The sequence below is a fragment of the Rutidosis leptorrhynchoides genome, chromosome 10 (genome assembly GCF_046630445.1).
Source record: "Rutidosis leptorrhynchoides isolate AG116_Rl617_1_P2 chromosome 10, CSIRO_AGI_Rlap_v1, whole genome shotgun sequence".
Classification (NCBI taxonomy): Eukaryota; Viridiplantae; Streptophyta; class Magnoliopsida; order Asterales; family Asteraceae; genus Rutidosis; species Rutidosis leptorrhynchoides.
The window spans coordinates 3,702,501-3,725,622 of NC_092342.1; the positions used below are offsets into that span (position 1 = coordinate 3,702,501).

General features: G+C 33.7%; 2 protein-coding genes and 1 pseudogene across 2 annotated transcripts; 1 reads left to right on the forward strand and 2 right to left on the reverse strand.

The window, feature by feature from the left end:
- The window catches only part of LOC139872716 (protein NODULATION SIGNALING PATHWAY 2-like), a 182,417-nt pseudogene extending 163,307 nt beyond the window's left edge, over positions 1 to 19,110 (reverse strand).
- Positions 1,520 to 4,277, forward strand: LOC139872382 (uncharacterized). The gene is made up of 3 exons (XM_071860241.1): positions 1,520 to 2,715; positions 2,980 to 3,139; positions 3,996 to 4,277. Exons 1-2 carry the CDS (start codon positions 2,051 to 2,053, stop codon positions 3,029 to 3,031), a joined length of 717 nt encoding a protein of 238 aa, XP_071716342.1. The 5' UTR covers positions 1,520 to 2,050; the 3' UTR covers positions 3,032 to 3,139; positions 3,996 to 4,277.
- An 836-nt stretch (positions 19,111 to 19,946) lies between the features above and the next one.
- Positions 19,947 to 21,310, reverse strand: LOC139871675 (protein NODULATION SIGNALING PATHWAY 2-like). The gene is made up of 2 exons (XM_071859398.1): positions 20,500 to 21,310; positions 19,947 to 20,458 (listed from the first exon to the last, which is right to left on the reverse strand). The coding sequence occupies exons 1-2, from the start codon at positions 21,308 to 21,310 to the stop codon at positions 19,947 to 19,949; spliced, it is 1,323 nt and encodes a 440-aa protein (XP_071715499.1).
- Positions 21,311 to 23,122: the final 1,812 nt, after the last annotated feature.

Genomic DNA, 23,122 nt, shown 5'->3' on the forward strand with positions numbered 1-23,122 from the left:
CTTCCAAGTTACCTAATTTTTTTTTTTCCCTACTACTTCACAAATCCCCACATAGTGACCACATTTAGTAAGGCAAGGTGTATCTTTTTTTTTTTGGCAAAAAAATGATAACATAGAACGGATCCAAAGATCAACAAGTGCAACCCATATAGTAGGAGCCCAAAACCTAGGCAAAAACAAACGACAACATATCGAATCCAAAGCAAAAGGTCTCACCAACAGGGTGAAAAACGCACTTTGCTAGGACTCAATCATGTTTAAAACAAGCCTAACAAACAAACACCTAACGACCGCTCATACAATAAGATACATAACAATGGCGAAGACGACCGGGAAAACGCCGAATGCCGCCAAACCAATACAATAATAAATAAAAAACATAACCGTCAGCGCCCCAAACGAAAAAGCCACAATACTCGAAGTAAGAGAACGTCACCACAAAGTTCAATTGTCGGAGCAACCTGAAAAGTAAATGGCAGCATAATCCGACCAATAAAGAGCCGACCGGAAGAAACCAGCAGTTGCGCAACATCATGAACCGTCACAAAATGATCCAAACCAAACCAAAACCCGGAGCCACCTCTAGATTTAACATGAGATCTCCAACATGGAGATCGTCGCCTGATCCAAACCCGAAAACACCCTGAAAAAGAGAGAGATCCAAATCACTAAAACGGTCAGACCGTTAACCGGAAAAAAGAGAACACCGACCGCCACGTGAGTCCACCACCATCTCCAACAAGGTGTATCAGTACTCCATAATTAATTTAATTTTTAATTAATTATAATTATAACTTTACGGAGTATAAATTGTATGTAATAATAAATTATAAATTATCAGTATAAATTTATAAATAGAGATATAAATATAAATATGTAGCCGTACTTCCCATCTTCCCGTACCTTAACCCTACAACGAAAGAGAGATTTTGTGTTCGATCAATCCTGGACAAAGATCGGTGTAAGCATTCGAAATAATCAGCTGGCGGTGAAATTTCAGGTATGAAATCGATCTATAAACTATGAATGAATGAATGAATGAAATTTGTTCTCTAACATAATTTTATTATTTTTTGTGATTATTAGGTAATTTTTAATTTTTTATCAGTGTGGTTGTTGGTGGTCAAGCAATTGTCACTTTGTTTGTGGTTCAAAGGGATTTACTGAAATCTGAGGTATGAATTCGATGTATAAACTACAAACTAATCTATTGAAAATTGTTAGTTAATAATCAGACCAAAATTATGTCTTTATATATGGTTGTATGTTGGTGGTTCAAAGGGATTTATTACTTTAACTTTTAATAAAAGTCATTTCAAGTTGAGTTGGACCAGTGATGAAGTTTGAGCCATGAAGTCCTGCATCTTAATAAGTAGTAGTATTAATTAATCAGCTTTGTACGTAGTATTTTGATTCTAACTGTTTAGATGATTGAAACTGAGTGTGGAAGTAATTGTTATATCAACTTGTTGTTTGTTAGATGGAGCAACATAATGAGCAGCAGCAGGAGGTGGTTTGTATGGGTCCAATATCATCATCATCATCATCATCATCACCACCACCATCATCGTCTTCATCTTCATCACCACCATGTGACAAGTTGCCTCCATTATTATCTTCCCAAAAATATCCATGGTTTATTGTTCAGAACCTCGAAGAGGAGGGAATTGATAGAGAGTTCTTGTCTACACTAGACGACCCGCCGTTGGTTAAATATAAGTGTCAAATCCCCGAGCTTTATGGAAGACGTGTCTGAGGTTGTTTCCATGGCTGGTTGATTCTATCAAACCATCCGGATAATATTATGTGGTCTCTTTGGAACCCAGTTAGTTTGAAAGTTGTACGTTTTCCCCCTCTGATTTTGAAAAATGGAGATGGTAATTCTATTGATGAATGTTTGTTGACTGGTCCTCCTGAAGAAGATTCTAATTCTTTCCTTTTGTTAAGGAGATGTGATGCACCTACTTTTGTCTTTTGTCGGTTATTAAATTGTAAAAAAAAGAAGAGGATGAGATAGACTGAGATATCATACGCTAAAGGGCTCAAGAGAATGACATATGACGGCCAATTTCTACGTAGCCTAACTTGTTGCAATGATAAAATATACGCTGTAAATTCCGATTGTTTTATCGGTCATGTGCTCATACAAGTTGATATTGTACCAGTAAAGGGCAAAGGAGGAGATGTTATTATTCAACTTGTGATGTTTGGGGTTTGTCCTTATTCCGAATCTAACCGTGAGAGACATGATTTATTTATTAAAGGATATGATACCGAATTGTTTTGCGTTAACGTTTATTATCTTTGGAAGACCAAAAAAATTGCTGATGTGCCTTTGTTTCGATTGGACATTGGTAGCATAAAGTCGGAAGAATTGGAATGCCTCAAGAAATGGGACGTGAGTGATAAGAAATGGGACATCATAGAAGAAGTCGATTTTGAAGAGCTTCGGGACTTGGGCATTACCCTAAATATGTGGGAAGAAATGAAGGACTTGAAAGATGGTATCTTTTATGCAGATCTTGGACGTGATGGCTCCATATATTATAACCCGACAGTTGGCTCTGAGTTAGGGGGCGGTGGTTATATACACATCCGTGACAGAATGGAAGAAATATTACACGTGTACCATGTCAGAGATAAAACCATCATCCCATCTCCTATGCCTTCGCGAGTGGTCTCAACAACCCATGTGTCCATGTGGGAAGGAACACGGTAATTAGTTACAGTATATTATTTTAGTTGATTTTCCTAATGTTCATCTATCTATATATTTTATATTATCTATTATTCTTATTTTATTTTATGTTATTATTATTTATTATTTATCATTATTATTAATTATTAATTATCATTATTATCGTTACTTTGTATGTGTGTGTATGTGTCTTTTTGCCTGTGTTGTGCGCGTGTTTGTGTGTGTATGTATGTATGTATGTCCATCTTATATATTACAATAGTACTTGATCGATCATGTAGGCTAGAAGACGATGATGTAGAAGATAAATGCACAACTACTTTCAAACAATAAAAGGATGTGAGAGTAGTAACATTAGACGAGATTTTGGAGCATAACGAATCACGCTTGCTCAATATTCCGTTTGATGTGTTGCGGATGAGTATCATGGAACATTGTTTGGGTGTGGAGCATGGTTTAAAAAAACGGTCGCCTCGTACGCCTTGAGGCGCGCCTCCATGCGATTTTCGAATATTCCGTTTTGAAACGTCCGCCTCAAAGGCCAATTAAAACGTACGCCTCAAATGGGAGAGGCGGTTCGATTTTGGTACGCCTCACAGGTAAGTGAAAAACGTACGCCTCATGTTCACAGCCAGTCAACGACGGTCAAACAGCATTTAACGGTGTCGGAAACCTTAGATGTTGCCGGAATTGAGTAAAGATGAGGAAGGAGAACACGAAAATTAAATAGAAGAGAAGATAGGAAGAAAAAAAATTGAAACCTGTAAAATCCGGTGACCGGAGTTGGGGCTTTTGTTCTTGGAAGAATATTTCGTTAGGCATGGGTTATTGAAGCATCCCAAAATCAGACATAGTTTAATGAATTCTTTGAGGTACTTGTCTGGTACTCGTAATATCAATGGAAGAGAAAAGAAGGAGAATGATCTTTTTTTGATCATCATAATAATGATAACGATGATGATGATATGTATAATAATAAAGAAAGAGAAAAGAAGGAAACAAGTGATCTTTCTAGATTAGTGTTGTCTGGTAGATATTTTAAGTACGTTGTATTTATTTATTTATTTTTTATCAAAGAACAATAATAGTCCCTCAACTTTTATCAAACTTTAATACCAAGAACAAACTAGATATGAACTCTTAAAACTTTAATTAAATGACATTAACAGCCCCTGTTAATTTTTTTATGTATTTTTTTAGCTCCGCCTCGAACGTACGCCTCGGTTCGCCTCGAGGCGTACGCCTCGCCTCACAGAGGGGAAACGCCTCGAGGCACGTTTCCGTTTTTTTAAACCTTGGTGTGGAGTACCTGAACTTGCGTGCTACATGCAAATTATGTCGTCTAGCTGCACCTTCGATACGGTGGAGCAATGAGTCATCATTAAGAAGATTACATAATTATTCGTTAAATTCACCCTGGCTGATGGTTGTAGATGAACATCGAGGGATTGTCAGTTTTACGGATCCGGTGTTGGGTGATAACTACTTTATGACGAAAGATTCACATGTGCTATCGATTGAGGACAACCTTATGTATTGTTCGAGGTATGGTTGGTTGTTGTTTTAGAGCAAAATATTCGAATGCCCGGTGTTTTTCAACCCCTTCACAAAAGATGTTCGCAAGCATCCGGAACCATCCAGTGACACAGGAAGCTTATGCTTCTCAGCATCACCTAATTCCTCTAATGATTGTATAGTTGCTGGATTCAAATATTATGCCGGAAAATGGGATTTCATCTACTCCGTATCAGTAGGAGGAGGAGCTTGGGAACCGTCATCCTGGCGTATCGTCCGTATTGGTGATGACGAATGTAAAAAATCTTTAACATTTATTGGACGAGATGTTTACGCATTGGGTGAAGACGGAGAAGTCATCTTATTCAAGAATTTGGGTGAAGGAGAGGTTCGAAAAACTGTTTTAGCGAAAGCACCACCACCATCGATAAGTAGTGGCAGCAGCAGTGCACAATATTTCTTGATGAATTGTGATGATGAACATGTTTTACTTGTCATAGTGGGTGATGAGTTTGGAGAAGTCGAAGTATTCAAACGAAACGATGATCAGGATAAATGGGAGAAAACAGATGGTATAGGAAAGCACACGATATATGTTGGTGGTACGACATCTGTTTGCGTTGTTGCCGAGACGCCTGAAATGGAGAACAAGGTCTACTTCACGCAGCTCGTGTGGTACTCACTTGAAACACACACGTATCACACATCATCTGATGGGAAAATCATGAAAAAATGTTTAGGGGGTTTCTTGGGTGCCAAATCTCATACCAACATTTATGCTTGGATACAACCAAGTTGGTGTTAATTTGGCACTGCCATCGTATTGTTATAATTAATTAGTTTATTATGGATATGGTTGTGACATGATAATTTACACGAAGTTTAGTGTGTACCGGCCCTTCAAGATTTGGATTTGGTATTCAGTAGCCATAGCTGGCCTGATGACGATAGTGGTTATTGTGTATGACAAAAAGTTTAAAACTTGGTGTATGGAAAAAAGCTAAAACTTGGCTATGATTGTATGAAAAGATTAGAAGTTAGGTCAAAGTTTCGGTAAATTGAATTAAAGGGAATGAGTAAAGAATAGCTGGGAGTTATTATGTATCTCGTGCAATTTACAAACACTTTAACATACATTAAGAAGTTTAACTTTAAAGCCTCACAATGTTAGGCCACTTGAAGTTGAATTCTTTAACATACATTTTTCGTACTACATAAGCATCACATCAATACAAACACTTTAACATTTCTTTCACATTCATTTCACTAAACCCTATCATACACTTCATTTCAAATTTTAACCAATTTTAAATTATTATTTAAATACAATAAATAAATACCAATAACATTTTAAAAACAATTAAATAAAAATACATTAATCAAAGATAAAAATTTCTAACTTGTTATATTTCAGTAGGCTTATAACTACCTTTAGTGGCCTGGTTCAATATATTCAAATTGAAAGAACCAATAAAAGAGAGATGTGTTGTAGAAGATATAGGAGAGAAAGAGGTTGAAGAGGTGTGATGTATTTAATGTATATGTGTGTTTTTACAACTTACATTATGCACATATATATAGTACAAATTTTACTATCCATATTTGACTAATTACCATCCATATTTAACTACTAAATTTACAACACTCCCCCTTGGATGGTAATTTTTTTAAAGAGCAATTAATACTGCCTCGTTAAAAACCTTGCTAAAGAAAACCCAGTGGGATAAAACTTTAGCTAAGGGAAAAAGAGGGCAGCATAGAGTTGACTCCCCCTCAAATAGACAACGCTGAGTCGTCACATCTTTTGAACTTGCCTCATGCCAATATTGTGAACGTATGTTTTGAAAACAGCGATTGACAGTGCTTTGGTATAAAGATCAGCAGAGTTGTTGATTGAACGTATCCCATTTTAATCTGGTTGTCTTTTACGAGATCTTGAGTATATGAGAAGAATCTGAGGTTTTCATCTGAAACTCTATCATCTAAATCTTTTATGTACAAGTTTGACCCATGTGATTTGTCTACAGTCTCCTTCATGGTTTGCTCAAACTGTTGTTTCAATTCCTATTCCCTTTCAGTCTTTTTCTGAGCCTTACCAATATACCATTCTTTTCCATCAAACTTATGACCGTTAAGATCGTTTATAGCTTTAGCGCCTCGTCGGCATTTATGTTTTGTTCTGTCATTTTTGATACTCTTCTTTCATTTGTACTATGTAAGCTGTATTATCTTCATAGATAGTTGTTGGGCTTTTATAGCGTTCTAGTCCACAAGAATCAATAATGATTTGTATCATTGATCTTAACTAAAATCATTCCCGAGTAGCTTCATGTAACGCAATCACTTCGGCATGATTTGATGATGTTGCAACAAGTGTTTGTTTTGAGAACGTCATGATATTGCGGTGCCTCCATTTAGGAATACATATCCAGTTTGAGATTTAGCTTTATGTAGATCAGATAAATAATCTGCATCTGTATAACCAAACAAATCTTGTTTCGAGTTGTTAGAATAAAATAATTATAAATCAGTAGTTCCCCGAAGGTATCAAACTATTTGTTTGATCCCATTCCAATGTCTTTTGGTAGGGGCTGAGCTGAACCTTATCAACAAATTAACTGCAAAAGAAATGTCAGATCTTGTATAATTTGTAAGATACATAAGAGCCCCAATTGCACTAAAATATGGAACTTCTGAACCAAGAAGATCTTCATGATCTTCTAGAGGATGAAATGGATTAGTATCAATATTAAGATCTAACAACCATATGAGTACTTAATGGTTTTTGTCTTGTCCATATTAAAATATTTTAAAATCTTTTCGGTATAAGTTGTTTGATGTATAAGTAAGTCATTAGTTATATGCTCAATATGTAAATCAACGTAATACTTGATTTTTTTTTTTTTTTTAAATCTTTCTTTAGAAGTTGAATGGCTTCATAGATTTCTTTATTTAAGATAATTGATATAAACAGCTATGATCACATATCCGAACATTGTTTTTATAAAACACAAGTGCAAATAAGTTTATATGTATACCTTATTCTTATCAAGTAGTAATTTAATCGATTATACCACATACGTCCCGATTGTATAAACCCATTTAGAAATCTTTGTGATTTAATGGAATATATTCCATTGGGTTTTGCATTAGATGCTTATGATACCTTAACCCTTCAGGTATATTCATATATATATCATTATTAAGTGATCCATACAGATAAGTAGTAACAACATCCATGAGATGCATTTAAATAACTACCAGGTTGATTAAGTATCTAATAAGTAATTGTATTCATTATAAGAGGATAAGTTTTTCTCCTAATTCATTTCTAGTCTTTGTGGGAAATCTTGAGTTACAAGTCAAGTTTTGCCTTGTAACTTCATTTGCACATTTCTTTTCGGATAAAAATTCATTTGTATCCCATTGTTTCACATCTTTAAAAGTGATAACGATTGATCCAAAAACTTTTCTTTTATTGAGCGATTCTAATTCAGCTCGTATTGCTCCTTTCCGTTGAGTTCAATCACGTCTATTTTGATATTCAATGACAGATTTTGGTTCCAGATCATCATCTTTATTCATGATGTCATTGTAACATTATATGAAAATATCTCATCAAGATTTTTCATTTCATTTCAGTTTCATAATATTGCATAATTTATTGCAATTTATGTATTTACATTTATCAATATCCTCTGCAGAAGGAGTATTGATTTTTGGTTCTTCTTGAACACTTTCTTTTACCTCATTATCAGCTGATTTTCTTTTTCGAGCATTTTTATCTTTGGAACCAATTGGTCTCCCACGTTTCTGCCGTAGCAAAGACTCATAAGTGACATTATTGCCAGCTTTTGTAATTTCAATTCTAGCTGAAGCATTTACTGCTGGTATATATGATTTAGTCACTTATTTTTTGTATCTTTAAATGCATAAAGTAATTAATTTGCAAGTTCTTGCATATGCATTATATTTGAACTTTCTTTTCGCATTCTTTTGTGCGATGATCAATATTCCTTAATTGATGTTCACACCATGAAACATCATTTTATTTATATTTCATTTCTCCCCCTAATATAGGGAACAATGTTTCATTAAAGTGACAATCGACAAAACTTGCTGTAAAAACATCACCCGTCATGGGTTCAATATATCTTATGATTGAAGATGTATCATATCTAACATATATTTCAATCCTTCTTTGAGGAACCATTTGTTGTGATTGTTCAATTAAAAATACACTGCACAACCAAATGTTCTAAGATGGAAAATATTCGGTCTCCACCAAAATTAAGTTGGTAATGGAGAATATTTATAACTTGCACTTGATTTAATGCGAATTAATGTCACATCATGTAAATTTACATGTCCCCATATAAATATTGAGAGTTTTGTACTCATTTCTAATTGTCTAGTTATTAGCTGTAAGCGTTTATCTATTGATTCAGCTAAACCAATTTTGTGTATGCACATGAGCAACTGGATGTTCAACAACAATCCTTGTAGACATATAATAATCATTAAAAGCTTGAGATGTTAACTCACCAGCATTATCAAGTCTCATCCTTTTAATGGTGTAATCAGAATAATGTGTTCTTAATTTAATAATTTGTGCAAGAAACTTTGCAAATGCCATATTACGGCTTGATAACACACAAACATGAGACCATGCGTTAGATGCGTCTATTAGAAAAATGGTCCACATGATGGATGAATTGGTCCATATATATACCCTTGAATTCTTTCAAGAAACATTGGTGATTATTTCTCAATGTGCTTTTCATTAATCGCCATATGTGCTTTTCATTAATCACCATATGTGTTTTTCGTTAATCACTATATGTGCTTTTCATTAATCACTATATGTGCTTTTCATTAATCACCATATGTGATTTTCATTAATCACCATATGTGCTTTTCATCATATATCAGTTTCACCATATGCGCTTTTAATCATATGTGCTGCGCTTTTCGTCATATGCACTTTTCATTATATGCGCTTTTAATTATATGCGTTGCGCTTTTCATCATATGCGTTTTTTATCATATGCGCTTTTAATCATATGCGCTGCGCTTTTCATCATATGCGCTTTTTATCATATGCGCTTTTAATCCTATGCGCTGCGCTTTTCATCATATGCGCTTTTTATCATATGCGCTTTTAATCCTATGCGCTGCGCTTTTCATCATATGCGCTTTTTATCATATGCGCTTTTCGGTGCTACATAGATATTTCTCATTTTCGATTATCATTGACTGATAATCATATCCATTATGATATATATCAGAGAAACTTAACAAATTTCTCTTTGATTTGGGAGAAAACAAGACATTGTTTACCAAAAAATTCGTACCATTTGGTAATATGAAATTTTGCCTTTTTCGTTCCTTATATCAAGTTTGCAAGAACTGATATAGTATTTATAATTCCTTCATTTGATTTAAATCAATGAAATATTTCTTAGATTTGATCATAGTGTGTATGTTACTACTATCTGCAATACATAGGTCTTTACCATTTAATTGATGTTGTATTTCAGCAGGATTCATACTAAAACTTCAAATAAGATAAGCAAATAATGAGTTATATTTCAGCAAGATAATCAAATTATATTACTTGCAAACAAGTTATAATCTGAAGTACATAAAAGATAACACTTAATAAAACATATGCATTATGGTCTAAAACCATTTATTTATGAGTGATACATAAAAAAAAACTAGGCATCTTAGAAAATTCAAACCATTCAAGTCTCAAGGTAGCTCAGGGTTAATTTAATCAAGATTTGTCAACAGATTCACTCTCGTTTTCTTTTCTTTTGGGACTTATTTGTAGAGCTAAACAAGATGTTCATGTATTCAAAGAAATACTAGACTGATGATCCACGTTACCAGATCATTAATAAGAATCTCCGGAATTCTTATAAGAGCGTCTACTAATATCTTTAATTTTATTCTTTCATGGATCACCGTTATTATTATTATTATTTTTTTATAATTAATATCGTATCTATCTTTGAGTATTTTCCATAATACACTTGGATTTTCGATCATATAATATGTAGATTCTAAGGACTCGTCAATATGTTTGCTAAGAAAAATACTTACTATTGCTTTCTCTTGTTCGGAATAATTGTTATTTTCATTCAGGGTTTCTAAAATACCGTTTGATTCGAGATGTTTTTCTACATTCATAACCCATGTTAAGTAGTTGTTCTCACTTGTTCTAAATGAGCAAATTTAAGTCTTTTCAAATTCGACATTTTCTATTATCAAAAAGATGAATAACATAAATCATAATCATAATCAACTTCTATTCATAAACAAATAATAAAATGAAATTAGAATCATTTTAAATTCATAAGTAGCAAACAACAGAATAATGGTATGATTACAAATAATAAAACCACAAGGGCAGGATAGAATATAGGTTCACCCGGTGGTATATTAGCAACAATGATGATAGTTAATATGACCAATACAATAGGAAAAATTATCCTTGTGTGAATCATTTTTACAAAAACTTTTTGAGAGTAGTAATCTGAAAAATGAAGATTGATTTGTGAAAATGTGAAAACGGAGATGTTTATTTTATATTTGAAAAATATAGTTGTTGTAACGTCGTCAGTTGACGTTAACAACCGTTATGTATATATGACCGTTGTAACGTCGTTAGTTGACGTTAACGAATAAAGTCACTATATCAAAACGCGTATGAGTAATATAAAGGACAAGATTTTTTTCTTCTTATTTTAACTTTTAAGATTTACTTTTAATAAAAATACAAACTACTTTTTCTTATTTTAACTTTTAAGATTTACTTTTAATAAAAATACAAACTATTTTTTCTTATTTTAACTTTTAAGATTTACTTTTAAGAATAAACATTAGTATGCATGAAATAAATAATGATTAATTGCATAAGTAATCATAAATGTTAGATAACATATAAAGACCTCATCGTATTCGTATTGATCGGAATTAATCTCGACCCATTGTACCGTGTTGTCAAATGACGTGTTGCGTACATAAAGTACCGTGTTGTCAAATGACGTGTTGCGTACAATCATGAGGTCTTATTAACATAAATATAAATGTTAGTGAAGTTAATAAGAGTTAGATTACATAAAATATAATTCAGGCGGTATAACCGACCATATATAACTTAAATAACATAAATATAAATGTTAGTGAAGTTAATAAAAGTTAGATTACAGAAATATAATTCAGGCGGTATAACCGACCATATATAACTTAAATAACATAAATATAAATGTTAGTGAAGTTAATAAAAGTTAGATTACAGAAATATAATTCAGGCGGTATAACCGACCATATATAACTTAAATAACATAAATATAAATGTTAGTGAAGTTAATAAAAGTTAGATAATTTCTTACCTTGATTAGTGACGTGTGCTTGCTTAGATAAACCTTGATTATATGGAGCACTTCGTGCTGATAACGTGCTATATTTCAGTAGGCTTATAACTACCTTTAGAGGCCTGGTTCAATATATTCAAATTGAAAGAACCAATAAAAGAGAGATGTGTTGTAGAAGATATAGGAGAGAAAGAGGTTGAAGATGTGTGATGTATTTAATGTATATGTGTGTTTTTGTAACTTACATTATGCACATATATATAGTACAAATTTTACTATCCATATTTGACTAATTACCATCCATATTTAACTACTAAATTTACAACATAACTTAAATTTTATAAAACGTAAACATATATACTAATTGAGGTAATTGTAATCCTAGTACATAATACGACATATATAGATACATAATAGAAGTAAGAACAAAAGGTAAAAACAAAAATTGAATATAGTAAAATAAAAAGGAAAAAAATAGATGGTGGTAACATGTCTACGTTTCAATATCTTGCTTCATCTTCTTTCTTCCTGATTTCCAGATCTCTTCATCTTCTTTCTTCTAACATCTTGCTTCTCATATCAAAATTAAAATCGCAAGTTGAAGTAATTGTTTCTTCCCCCTTTTTGTTCTATTTAAATAAATGTTGACGGAATAAAAAAAAAAGAAAAGAAAGAGAAATGGGCCCCACATCGGCGACTCTCACGGTTTGCTGAAGATCATGGTGAGCCGGTGGCGGAAAATAACAGATGTGGGTAACGATCCATTGCATGTGCCCTTATAAAGTGCGTACATATGCTTGTCTAGTTTACATCTATTTATTTACCTTGTCTAGCTAGATACCTGCACCAAGTGATTTGTTGCCACAAATCTAGTTTGAAAGAGGCGATATCTTTCACTATAACTCAATATTCTTTGCACACAAAATGGCCACTTTATGATTCCTTTGCTACTTTTAACTGAACAATGATACAAACAAAACAACGCGATAAGGCTCAAAACCAGAAAACTACAACTCTAAAACTAGCGAGCACTCTGTCTACTACTGAGCCAAACTGTCATAACTAAAACAATCAAATAGATAAACAAAACAAGACAAATATACTAAACCACACTAGAACCAAAACATCAAACAAACTAAACAGAACTAAATGATTGTCAATGTACAATTACGGTGGTTCAACCATCTTACCATTTAGTGTGTCCCGCCTAATCGGTTTTCTGGACCGAGATCTAAACGAGTAAGAGATCAAGTTTGAAGACCCGCTCCCAATACGCTCTCCACACGAAGGAGGAATCAAACTACGCCTCTCGAAACCTTCAAACAACCCTTCATTCTTCTCCATCTCCAAAGGTTAAGATCCCTTCATTTTTGGTTAAAACCGCTTTTTGCTAGTGTTAAAAGTTCATAACTTGAGTTACTTTTCTTGTTCTTCCCATATGTGGTAGGCCAACCATACAGTTAAAGACTAAATTCTCTACTGAATGTGGTAGTTTCCATATTTGCCCCATATCAATCTCTTGTACCTTAAATTAAGACCAAAATTTCTTGCATAGCTACAAAGGTGCCACTTTGTATGCTCAAATTGTGAATCGTGGTTATCAAGTTTGACACTTGTAATGGTCAATGATTTTCATTGTCGTGCTAGTGCTTCAATCACCACATGCCATTGACTTCCTTCATGTAAGTCAAAGTCAATTACGTGAACCAATTCCACATGGGTTGGAACCGCTTCAATAATGGCTAAATTCGTTGTGAAATGTGCAAACTGCCCATACCGAAAAACGTCGTATAACGTTCTGAACGCAGTCTTGAAGTTTCTCATAGATTCTTGTTTAAGATACGCTTCTTCTTGATTTACCATACTCTTAAACAAGTTAAAAGCTATGCGTTCGACAGCTGGACCTATGTGTTGGACGGTAGTTAAAATATGACTCACATTTACAAGTGGTTGCAAATTATTTGCATGGAAAATGTGATAGACTATTTAGGAATAGTCTTTGCCTACAATTATTGAATAAATTGGTGTCTGCATGTTTACAAGTCAAAGAAGGATGGTAGCCTTTTATTTGTTTCTAGTTTACATGTACCTAACACACATGTAAGAGGCAATATAAATACATGGTCATGCAGAAGGTGAAAGGCATCACAAAGGAAAGACACAGTTGATCAATAATATCAACAGAGAGTGCTTATTTGTGAGGTTGAGATTTTTATTCTTGTAAGGAGTGTAAAAGAGTGTACGGGAAACTTAGATTTTATACTAAAATCTAAGGGGCTTGGGTTTGGGTTTAACTCATAGTGTACTTTTTCTTGTACCTGGTTCTTTTATATTATAAGAATAAATGAGACTCTTGGGGTGGACGTAGGCAGGGTTTTGCCGAACCACGTTAAATCGTCGTGTTATCAGTTACCTTATTTGCTTTCTATTATTTCTCGCAAGTTTGTCTCAAACAAATTATATCATCACTTCCACTGGTGTGGGTGCGCTAGGTAAATTGTCATAACAAGTGGTATCAGAGCGTATCCAGGTTTATCGGATAGTTTTTTGTTTCAAGATGGCGAGGAACGACGGTATGCAATTTAAGGTGGAGCCATTTCAGATGACGGATGACGATTGGAATATTATTGAACACTTAAATGTGTTTAATGGTCTGGTGAATCAACTTGCAAAGTTGAGGTTTATGTTGAAGAAGAAGATAAGACCCTTATTCTTCTTTCTTCGCTTCCCATTTCGTATGATATTATGGTTACTACTGTTCTTTATAGTAAGGCTACTGTAATGATAGAGGATGTAGTACCAGCAATCTTATCAGAAGATAAGAGACGAAGATCTAGTTACCGTTTTGAGCATGGGTTTGCTATGATTGGTCATGGAAGGGGAAGGTTTGCCGAGAAGAGATCTAGTAATAATAGTAGGTTTAGATCAGGAGAAGGCGTGAAGGGTATACAGTGCTTCAAATGTCATGAGTGGGGTTACTGAGGAAGGTCTGTCCACTCTGGAGGAAGGGTGAAGGTAAATCTGGGGGTTCATCAGTTGCAGTAGCAATTAATGAGTCGGTTAATTTGGGAGATGTTCTCACAGTCTCCAAAGGTTCTACTTCTGCTCAAGATGAATGGATTCTAGATTCGGGTTGTACGATGCATGTGTGTTCCAAGAAAGGTTATTTTGATAAGCTAATATTAAAGAAGGCAGCGGTGCTGACTTTAGGTGATGGTTCAATATGTGATGTTGAGGGTGTTGGCATTGTGAAAATAAAATTGTTTCACGGAGCTGCTTACACTTTTGGTGGTGTGGCGTACGTACCAAAGATGTGTAAGAATCTAATTTCCTTAAGCCAGTTAGATTCTCAAGGATACGGCTATTTAGCAGTAGGTGGAGTTATGAAAATCACACGTGGCAGGAAAGTCATGATAAAGGGAGAGAAGTATGAGGGTTTATATCGTCTGGTGGCGAGTACCAAATGTACTCGTGTCTCAAAGGTTTGGAAAGTGTGCACACGAGAAATTGATCGGGAACATGTGACGACATGTTTGATCAAGTTAGACGATGGTGAGAAGAAAATTCCTACTAAGGGGGAGGTGATTCGAGACTCCTCTCCGGAGTCAACTATGTAAGTTGACAGGGTTAGCTGCACATGATTATTGGCCGTTTTATTTGAATCAGGGTTCAGGACCGAGGTGATTCAAGGTGTGTGCAGCGGGGATAAGGAGGCCAATGGTGAAAGTACTCGGTGATAGTATTTTCGGTGACGAAGAAGATAAATGTTCATCAAGGTGGAGATTGTTGGACGGTAGTCAAAATATGACTCACATTTTGTGATGACCCAAAAATTTCTGACCAAATTTAAACTTAATCTTTGTATGATTAACATTTCCGACACGATAAACAAAGTCTGTAATATTGAGTCACGACAGTTTTGGAACTATATTCATATAATCAATTATTCTTTGACTGTTCCCTATGATTCACGAACAATATATATATAACTTAATGTGCATATATATATATGATTTCAAGTTATTTAGTAAACGATAGTAACATTCGTTTGTTAATTCGATTGATATTTAGATAAGTGAACTAAAACGTTTAAGATGAACCAGTTAAACACTAATTTGTTACAGTGTTTTCAAATTGCCACATTACTCAAAATGCTACAGTGTTTTCGAAAATCACTATTTGCTACAGTGAAATTGACTTTGCTACAGTGAATTGTTACAGTAACTTTGCTACAGTAAACCGCTATTATAAAAATGTATTTTAACAAATAGCGAGACGATGATTTATAGAAGTAAATGACCAAAACACTCGAAAGTTTAAGATACACTTTGAGTGATATAATTAAGGGATAATTTAAGGCTATTGATAAGGCTAAAAAGGAACATATATTTCATAGCATTATCCCCCAAGAAAGACAGGATTTTAGTTGTAATTGTTCCATATTCAAGTAATATTCGTTTATATTTAATAAGTGCGAAGACAAAAGGCGAAAACGAAGAATTGAAGACGGAAAGGTCCAAAATGCTCAAATGTACAAGATACAATTAAAAAGGTTCAAATTATTGATGAAGAACGTCTAAAAATGACAAGAGTACAAGTTGCGGAACGCAAAGTACACGATATAAAATAGTACGCAAGGACGTCTGAAAATCCGGAACCGGGACCCGAGTCAAGAAGAAACGCCCGACGCAACGGACCAAAAATATCTAGTCTACTATGCACAAGAATAAAATATAATATATAAATAATTATATTAATTATTTATATATTTATATTTATTTTATATTATGTCGACAAGCTAGGAGCCAAAACAATGTGAGCTGTCCCTGGTCCTCATGCGAGTCGCATGGCCAGAAGGCCATTTCCATGCGAGTCGCATGACTCCAAATTTCAGGCCAGGTTCTATAAATTGCAGTTTTTGGCTCGAGATAATCACACACATACACAAATATAGATATACTCCGTAATATTATTTATTATTATTATTATTATTATTATTATTATTATTATTATTATTATTATTATTATTATTATTATTAATAAGATTATTATTAATCTTATTATTTTTATTATTAATGTTATTATTTTTGCGATACAAAAATAATAATGTACATAAAATATTACGACGGAGTGCTGTCCAAGTAACTTTCAAAACGTGTTTCCAAGCGAGCTAGAGCTAAGGAAAATATGGGTTATTGCCAAGGAAATTATGGGTAATGTTCGAGGGTATTTTTGTGAATCAAACCTCGTGTTTATCATCTCCGATGCATCTACGTGCTTTTCTACAATATTGTATATCAATATTAAATAGTGAGTTTCATATGATCCCTTTTACCCTTTACATTTTTGGGCTGAGAATACATGCAATGATTTTATATCTATTTTACTAAATGGATACAAATACTAAAACTGATTTTGTGTGAGTTTCATTTGCTCCCATTTTAAATGCTTTTGCAATATATATTTTTGGGCTGAGAATACATGCGCAGTTTTATAAACTGTTTTACTAAATGGATACAAATACTAAAACTAATTTTGTGTGAGTTTCATATGATCCCTTTTACTCAATATATTTTTGGGCTGAGAATACATGCGACTGTTTATAAATACTGAAAATACTAGATTTATATGCGTGAGTTTCATATGATCCCTTTTACCCTTTACATTTTTGGGCTGAGAATACATGCAAATGCTTTATTAACCGATATACAATATTTATATGCGTGAGTTTCATTGCTCCCTTTTTAATTGCTTTTGCAATCTATATTTTTGGGCTGAGAATACATGCACTTTATTTTAAACGCAATGGATACAAGTACATACTAAATTCTACACCGAGTTTGAACCGAAAATCCCTTAGCTTTGGTAACTAGTAACTGCCGGTTATAAGAACTGGTGGGCGCGAGTAGTTATATATGGATCCATAGGGCTTGACATCCCCGTCCGAGCTAGAGCGCTAGCCTTTTAACGGACGTATGCTATTTGAGAAGCGTACACGTTGGTTTGCGTGTATTATTAAGATGATTATACAAAGGGTACAAATTATATAAGCGTTAAAGTTTAGTTACCAGGGTGCTCTGTTATGTAGAATCTATTGATAAACGTTTCTGGATTAAACAACTGAAATCTTGTGATCCACCTTTATATACAGATTATGAGCAACATTAAAACTATGAACTCACCAACCTTTGTGTTGACACTTGTTAGCATGTTTATTCTCAGGTTTCCTAGAAGTCTTCCGCTGTTTGCTTAGATGTTAAACAAGCTATGTGCATGGAGTCTTACATGACATATTTTTCAAGGAGACGTTGCATTTACCAAATCATCACCATGTATCTTATTTTGACTGCATTGTCAACAGAAATGATGTTGTAAACTATTATTTATGGTGATTGTCTATATGTAGAAATCATCAGATGTCGAAAACCTTTGATTTAAATATTCATTTATGGTGTGCCTTTTCAAAAGAATGCAATGTTTACAAAACGTATCATATAGAGGTCAAATACCTCGCAATGAAATCAATGAATGACGTGTTCGTCCATATGGATTTGGAGCGATCGTCACACATTTACAAGTGGTTGCAAATTATTTGCATGGAAAATGTGATAGACTATTTAGGAATAGTCTTTGCCTACAATTATTGAATAAATTGGTGTCTGCATGTTTACAAGTCAAATAAGGATGGTAGCCATTTATTTGTTTCTAGTTTACATGTACCTAACACACATGTAAGAGGCAATATAAATACATGGTCATGCAGAAGGTGAAAGGCATCACAAAGGAAAAACACAGTTGATCAACAATATCAACGGAGAGTGTGTATTTGTGAGGTTGAGAGTTTTATTCTTGTAAGGAGTGTAAAAGAGTGTATGGAAAACTTAGATTTTATACTAAAATCTAAGGGGCTTGGGTTTGGGTTTAACTCATAGTGTACTTTTTCTTGTACCCGGTTCTTTTATATTATAAGAATAAAGGAGACTCTTGGGGTGGACGTAGGTAGGGTTTTGCCGAACCATGTTAAATCGTCGTGTTATCAGTTACCTTATTTGCTTTCTATTATTTCTCGCAAGTTTGTCTCAAACAAATTATATCCTCGCTTTCGCTGGTGTGGGTGCTCTAGGAAAATTGTCATAACACTATGGGGTTAACTTTTTCACTTATGCATCTTACAATCACTTTGGAAAGCTCTACATTGATATGGCTTCTGCTTGTGCCATTAGTAGGTTCTGGAGGCCCGCTTGAGACTCGTGCTCCATGACATCATCAAATTCTTCGGATAGTACACTTTCAAAAGTGTTAGTTGTTTGAATTTCTTCTATTTCTTGATCATCGTCACACAAACATCGGCTCACATCATCAAGTGACATGATGCTCTGTGAATTGTTCTCATCCACTGATTGATTATGAATCTCATGATCCAAAAGCGAATAGTCAGAAGTAATCAATGAACTTTCGGGTGTGCTGTTGACTGAAGAAAGAAACTCATGTTAATCTTGATCATAATGATCATGATTTGAGTGGAAATAAGAATGAAGTGGCCAAGAAGTTTGAATTAGAAGCTCAGACTGCATCATCTTTTTATTTTCTTGATGATGGTATTGCAGCCAAATATAGAGAGCTCTACGCCTTTAAATTCTGATGATAGTGGGGGTGTTTCTTGATATCTTTATACAAAATCATCTTGGTTTGTAGAATTTAGCATAAAAGTTAAAGTGGATAAAAGAATTAGAATTTGAAGGAGGTTAACTACTTAGGTACCTCATTATTTGTCTTCCTTCATAGATTGGAGTTTTCTTAAGATCGGTCAGTTGTGCCTATCTCTCTTGTATTAAAATGTTAAAATCCAAATTATTTAATTATCTACTATTTTTTATAATTCAAATTATTATTATTATTATTATTATTATTATTATTATTATTATTATTATTATTATTATTATTATTATTATTATTATTATTATTTTAGTTTTTTTGTTTTTTTATTTTTAAAACTTTTTCGGCCGGAAGTCCTCTCGGAAACAATCTCTTTATCCGTCGAATAAAGAGGGGAATGACTTTCTCTACTCTTGAGAGTGTTTCACTCTGGGTGGAGAAATGACTTGTCTTTATTCTCGGTTAGGGGAAAGATTGTATACATCTCACCTCCCCATACACTACTTATGTGGTATTGAGTTTTGTTGTTGTTGTTGTTGTTGTTTGATATAGAACTCGCGTTATGATTTGTATATAAACAGTATCTAATATGAATCCATGTTTATGCACACGCATCTATAAATTTTTTACATATTTAAATGCTAAATTGTATCAAGATTCTACATCTATGAATTACACCCAAACAGAAACTTTAACTAGTGGAGTTCCATTCCATTCCAACACCATTTCATTCCCATTCCCACCTTCAATTCTAACTCCATATAAACTTTTTCCTTCACCAATTCCTTAGCTTCATTCAAGCTTTCTTGACTCAGCGGTTGTCCTTTTAATCCGAGCCCTTTTCGGGCAACCGCATTTTCTTTTCCATCTTCCCAATTTTTGAACCAAGATTGTGATGATATAAAAGGAGCAACGAAAAGTGTCTCAATTGCAACCCTTGCCTCATTCAAGTAACTTGGAAAATGGCATTCCATTGATTCGTATAACGCTTTGTAATGTCCCAAGTACTTGTTGAAAAATGAAGAAAAATCTGAACAATTTCTTATTTTTTCTTCACATTCTTCCCCATCTCCAAACGTTATAATCCCTTCATTTTTTGCTAATACCGCTTTTGCTATTGTTAAAAAGTTCATAACTTGAGTTACATTTCTTTTTCTTCCCATATGTGGTAGTCCAATCATACAGTTAAAGACTATAAATTGTCCACAGAAGGTATAAATTGTCCACAGAAGGTGTTTATCTCCATTTGTTTCCATATTTGCCCCATATCAATCTCTTCTACCTTCAAATTTAGACCAAAATTTCTTGCATAGCTACAAAGCTGCAACTTTGTGTGCTCAAATTGTGAATCATGATCATCAAGTTTGACACTTGTACATTGACTTCCTTCACATAAGTCAAAGTCAATTACGTGAACCGATTCCACATGGGTTGGAACCGCTTCAATAATGGCTAAATTCGCTGTGAAATGTGCAAACCGCCCATACGGAAAAACCTCGTAAAACGTTCTGAACGCAGTCTTGTAATTTCTCATAGATTCTTGTTTGAGATATGCCTCTTCTTGATTTACCGTACACCCGAACAAGTTAAAAGCTAGGCGTTCTACAGCTGGACCAATCGGGTTTACTTTTTCACTTATGCATCTCACAATCACTTTGGAAAGCTTTATATGCCCCATTGACAAGGCTTCTTCATATGCCATTAGTAGGTTCTGGAAGCCCGATTGAGACTCGGGCTCCATGACATCATCAAATTCTTCGGATATTACACTTTCGTAAGTGTTAGTTGATTGAATTTCTTCTACTTCTTGATCATCGTCGCACAGCCATCGGCTCACATCATCAAGTAACTTGATGTTCTGTGAATTGTTATCATCCACTGATTGATTATGAATCTCATAATCCAAAAGCGAATACTCGGAAGTAATCAATGAGTTTTCAGGGGTGCAGTTGACTGAAGAAAGAAACTCATGGTGATCACTTTCGTAATGATCAAGATTTGAGTGGAAATAAGAATGAAGTGGGCAAGAAGTTTGAATTAGAAGCTCAGACTGCATCATCTTTTTATTTTATTTTATTTTTTAATTTTCTTGATGATGGTATTGCAGCCAAATACAGAGCTAGCCTTTGAGTTTTGATGATTGTGGGGGTGTTTCTTGATATATTTATATAATACTACGTCCGTCCCACCACAAGTGTCCACATTTCTATTTTGGGATGTCCCATTTCAAGTGTCCACTTTATGTTTCAACCAATGAGAAGAAGTTATTCTGGAGAGAGAAGAATTCTGATTGGTGGAGAATAAAGTTAGTGGGATTTTCTAAAACTGCGTGCAAAAAAGTAAGTAGACACTTGTAATGAGACGGAGGGAGTAATCATCTTGGTTTATAGAAGTCGGCATAACAGTTAAAGTGGTTAAAAGAATCAGAATTTGAAGCAAGTTAACTACTTAGGGACCTCATTATTTGTCTTCCTTTATAGCTTGGAGTTTTCTTAAGGTTGGTCAGTTGTGTTTATCACTTTTAAATTAAAATGTTAAAATCCTAATTATTCACTATTTTATATTTATAATTTTATAATTCAAATGATTACAGAAGCAGAATTCTCATGCGATATGCTAGGCTTATGGCCTCAAAACGATATGTCTGATAAGGTCAAAACTTACTATAGAATAAAGATAAAGAATAATACTAAATTGAAAATCTTTAATTGATTGAATCAATAAGATGATCTCAAACATATGCGTATATTATGACTTTAAGTCAAGGGAATGTTTTCTTCAATCAAAAAGTAACAAGTGTATATTTCTAGGTAAACATATCTATCTAATCTTGTTGGTATCAAGTGATGGAGATAATTAATTGGGTATTAACTTGTTAGTTGAATGATATTATGGCTGCTTGTTGTCTGTGGGGTCCATTATAATTCTAGTCTGTCTTTTCTTAACTACAGTTTATATTGATAGATCTCTTTAGAGAATGTTGACATAAAAGACTTTGGTTTGCTACAAACTCTTTCTTGTTATAATCTAATTAGTTTAATACGGATAAGGTTGTGACATGATTATTTTAATGAAGTTAAATGTGTACCGTCTCCTCAAGATTTGGATTTCAGATTAAGTAATTAAAATGTATTTTGAGATATGCTTGTTATATATTGATGTCTTCATGCATTTTATCCTGTTACCAAGTTATTTTTTAAAATATATTATCTTGATAATGATAATGCTTTAAGTAAATCTCTTCTTGTTTGATAATATTCTTGTAAGTGGAAAAACTCTTGAATCTGTTTTAGAGTGTTTAACTGTAGATTCGTTTAAGTTACTTAGCTCTAGACAAGATTATTTAATCCTGTTTTCAGAGTGTTTAATTGTGGTTTCAATTAATTTTCATTGAGTTGTATGGTCTTCACATACATAGACCATATCGATGAAGTAATGAGCCAAAAAAGAATAAGTTAGCCAATTATGCAGAAACAAATGTCAAATTTCATCATGCATTTGTCTGTATGATAATTTTAAATCAAAGTAGAGGGAGTCCTTGTGACTTTGAATTACCACTTAGTCTTTTCTTAATATTGCTTGGTCGAAAATTGTTGACACATAATTTAAAACACAGGCTCAAAACCAGAATTTGATGCAAGTTAACTACTTAAAGGGGTCATTTTTGGTCTTCTTTCATAGTTTGAAAATTTCCCTACTGTTGGTCATTGTTGTCATATTAAACTGTTAAATTCTCAAATCTCAATCAAGTATGTCTATGTCAATGATGTGTTATATTTGGTTAATTTTGATGATAAAAGTCATGGGATTATTTATACCCAATTAAAAATGCAGAACACAGTTTTAGTCACATGAACTTTTTCTTTCTTCA

Excerpts from the sequence above, each read along its gene's own strand:
- LOC139872382 (XM_071860241.1), top strand. The coding sequence starts at position 2,051 with ATGACATATGACGGCCAATTTCTACGTAGCCTAACTTGTTGCAATGAT. Across the intron at positions 2,716-2,979 it reads TCCATGTGGGAAGGAACACG|GCTAGAAGACGATGATGTAG; the intron begins GTAATTAGTTAC and ends TCGATCATGTAG.
- LOC139871675 (XM_071859398.1), bottom strand. The coding sequence starts at position 21,310 with ATGATGCAGTCTGAGCTTCTAATTCAAACTTCTTGCCCACTTCATTCT. Across the intron at positions 20,459-20,499 it reads TATGGGGCAAATATGGAAAC|GTGGACAATTTATAGTCTTT; the intron begins AAATGGAGATAA and ends TTTATACCTTCT.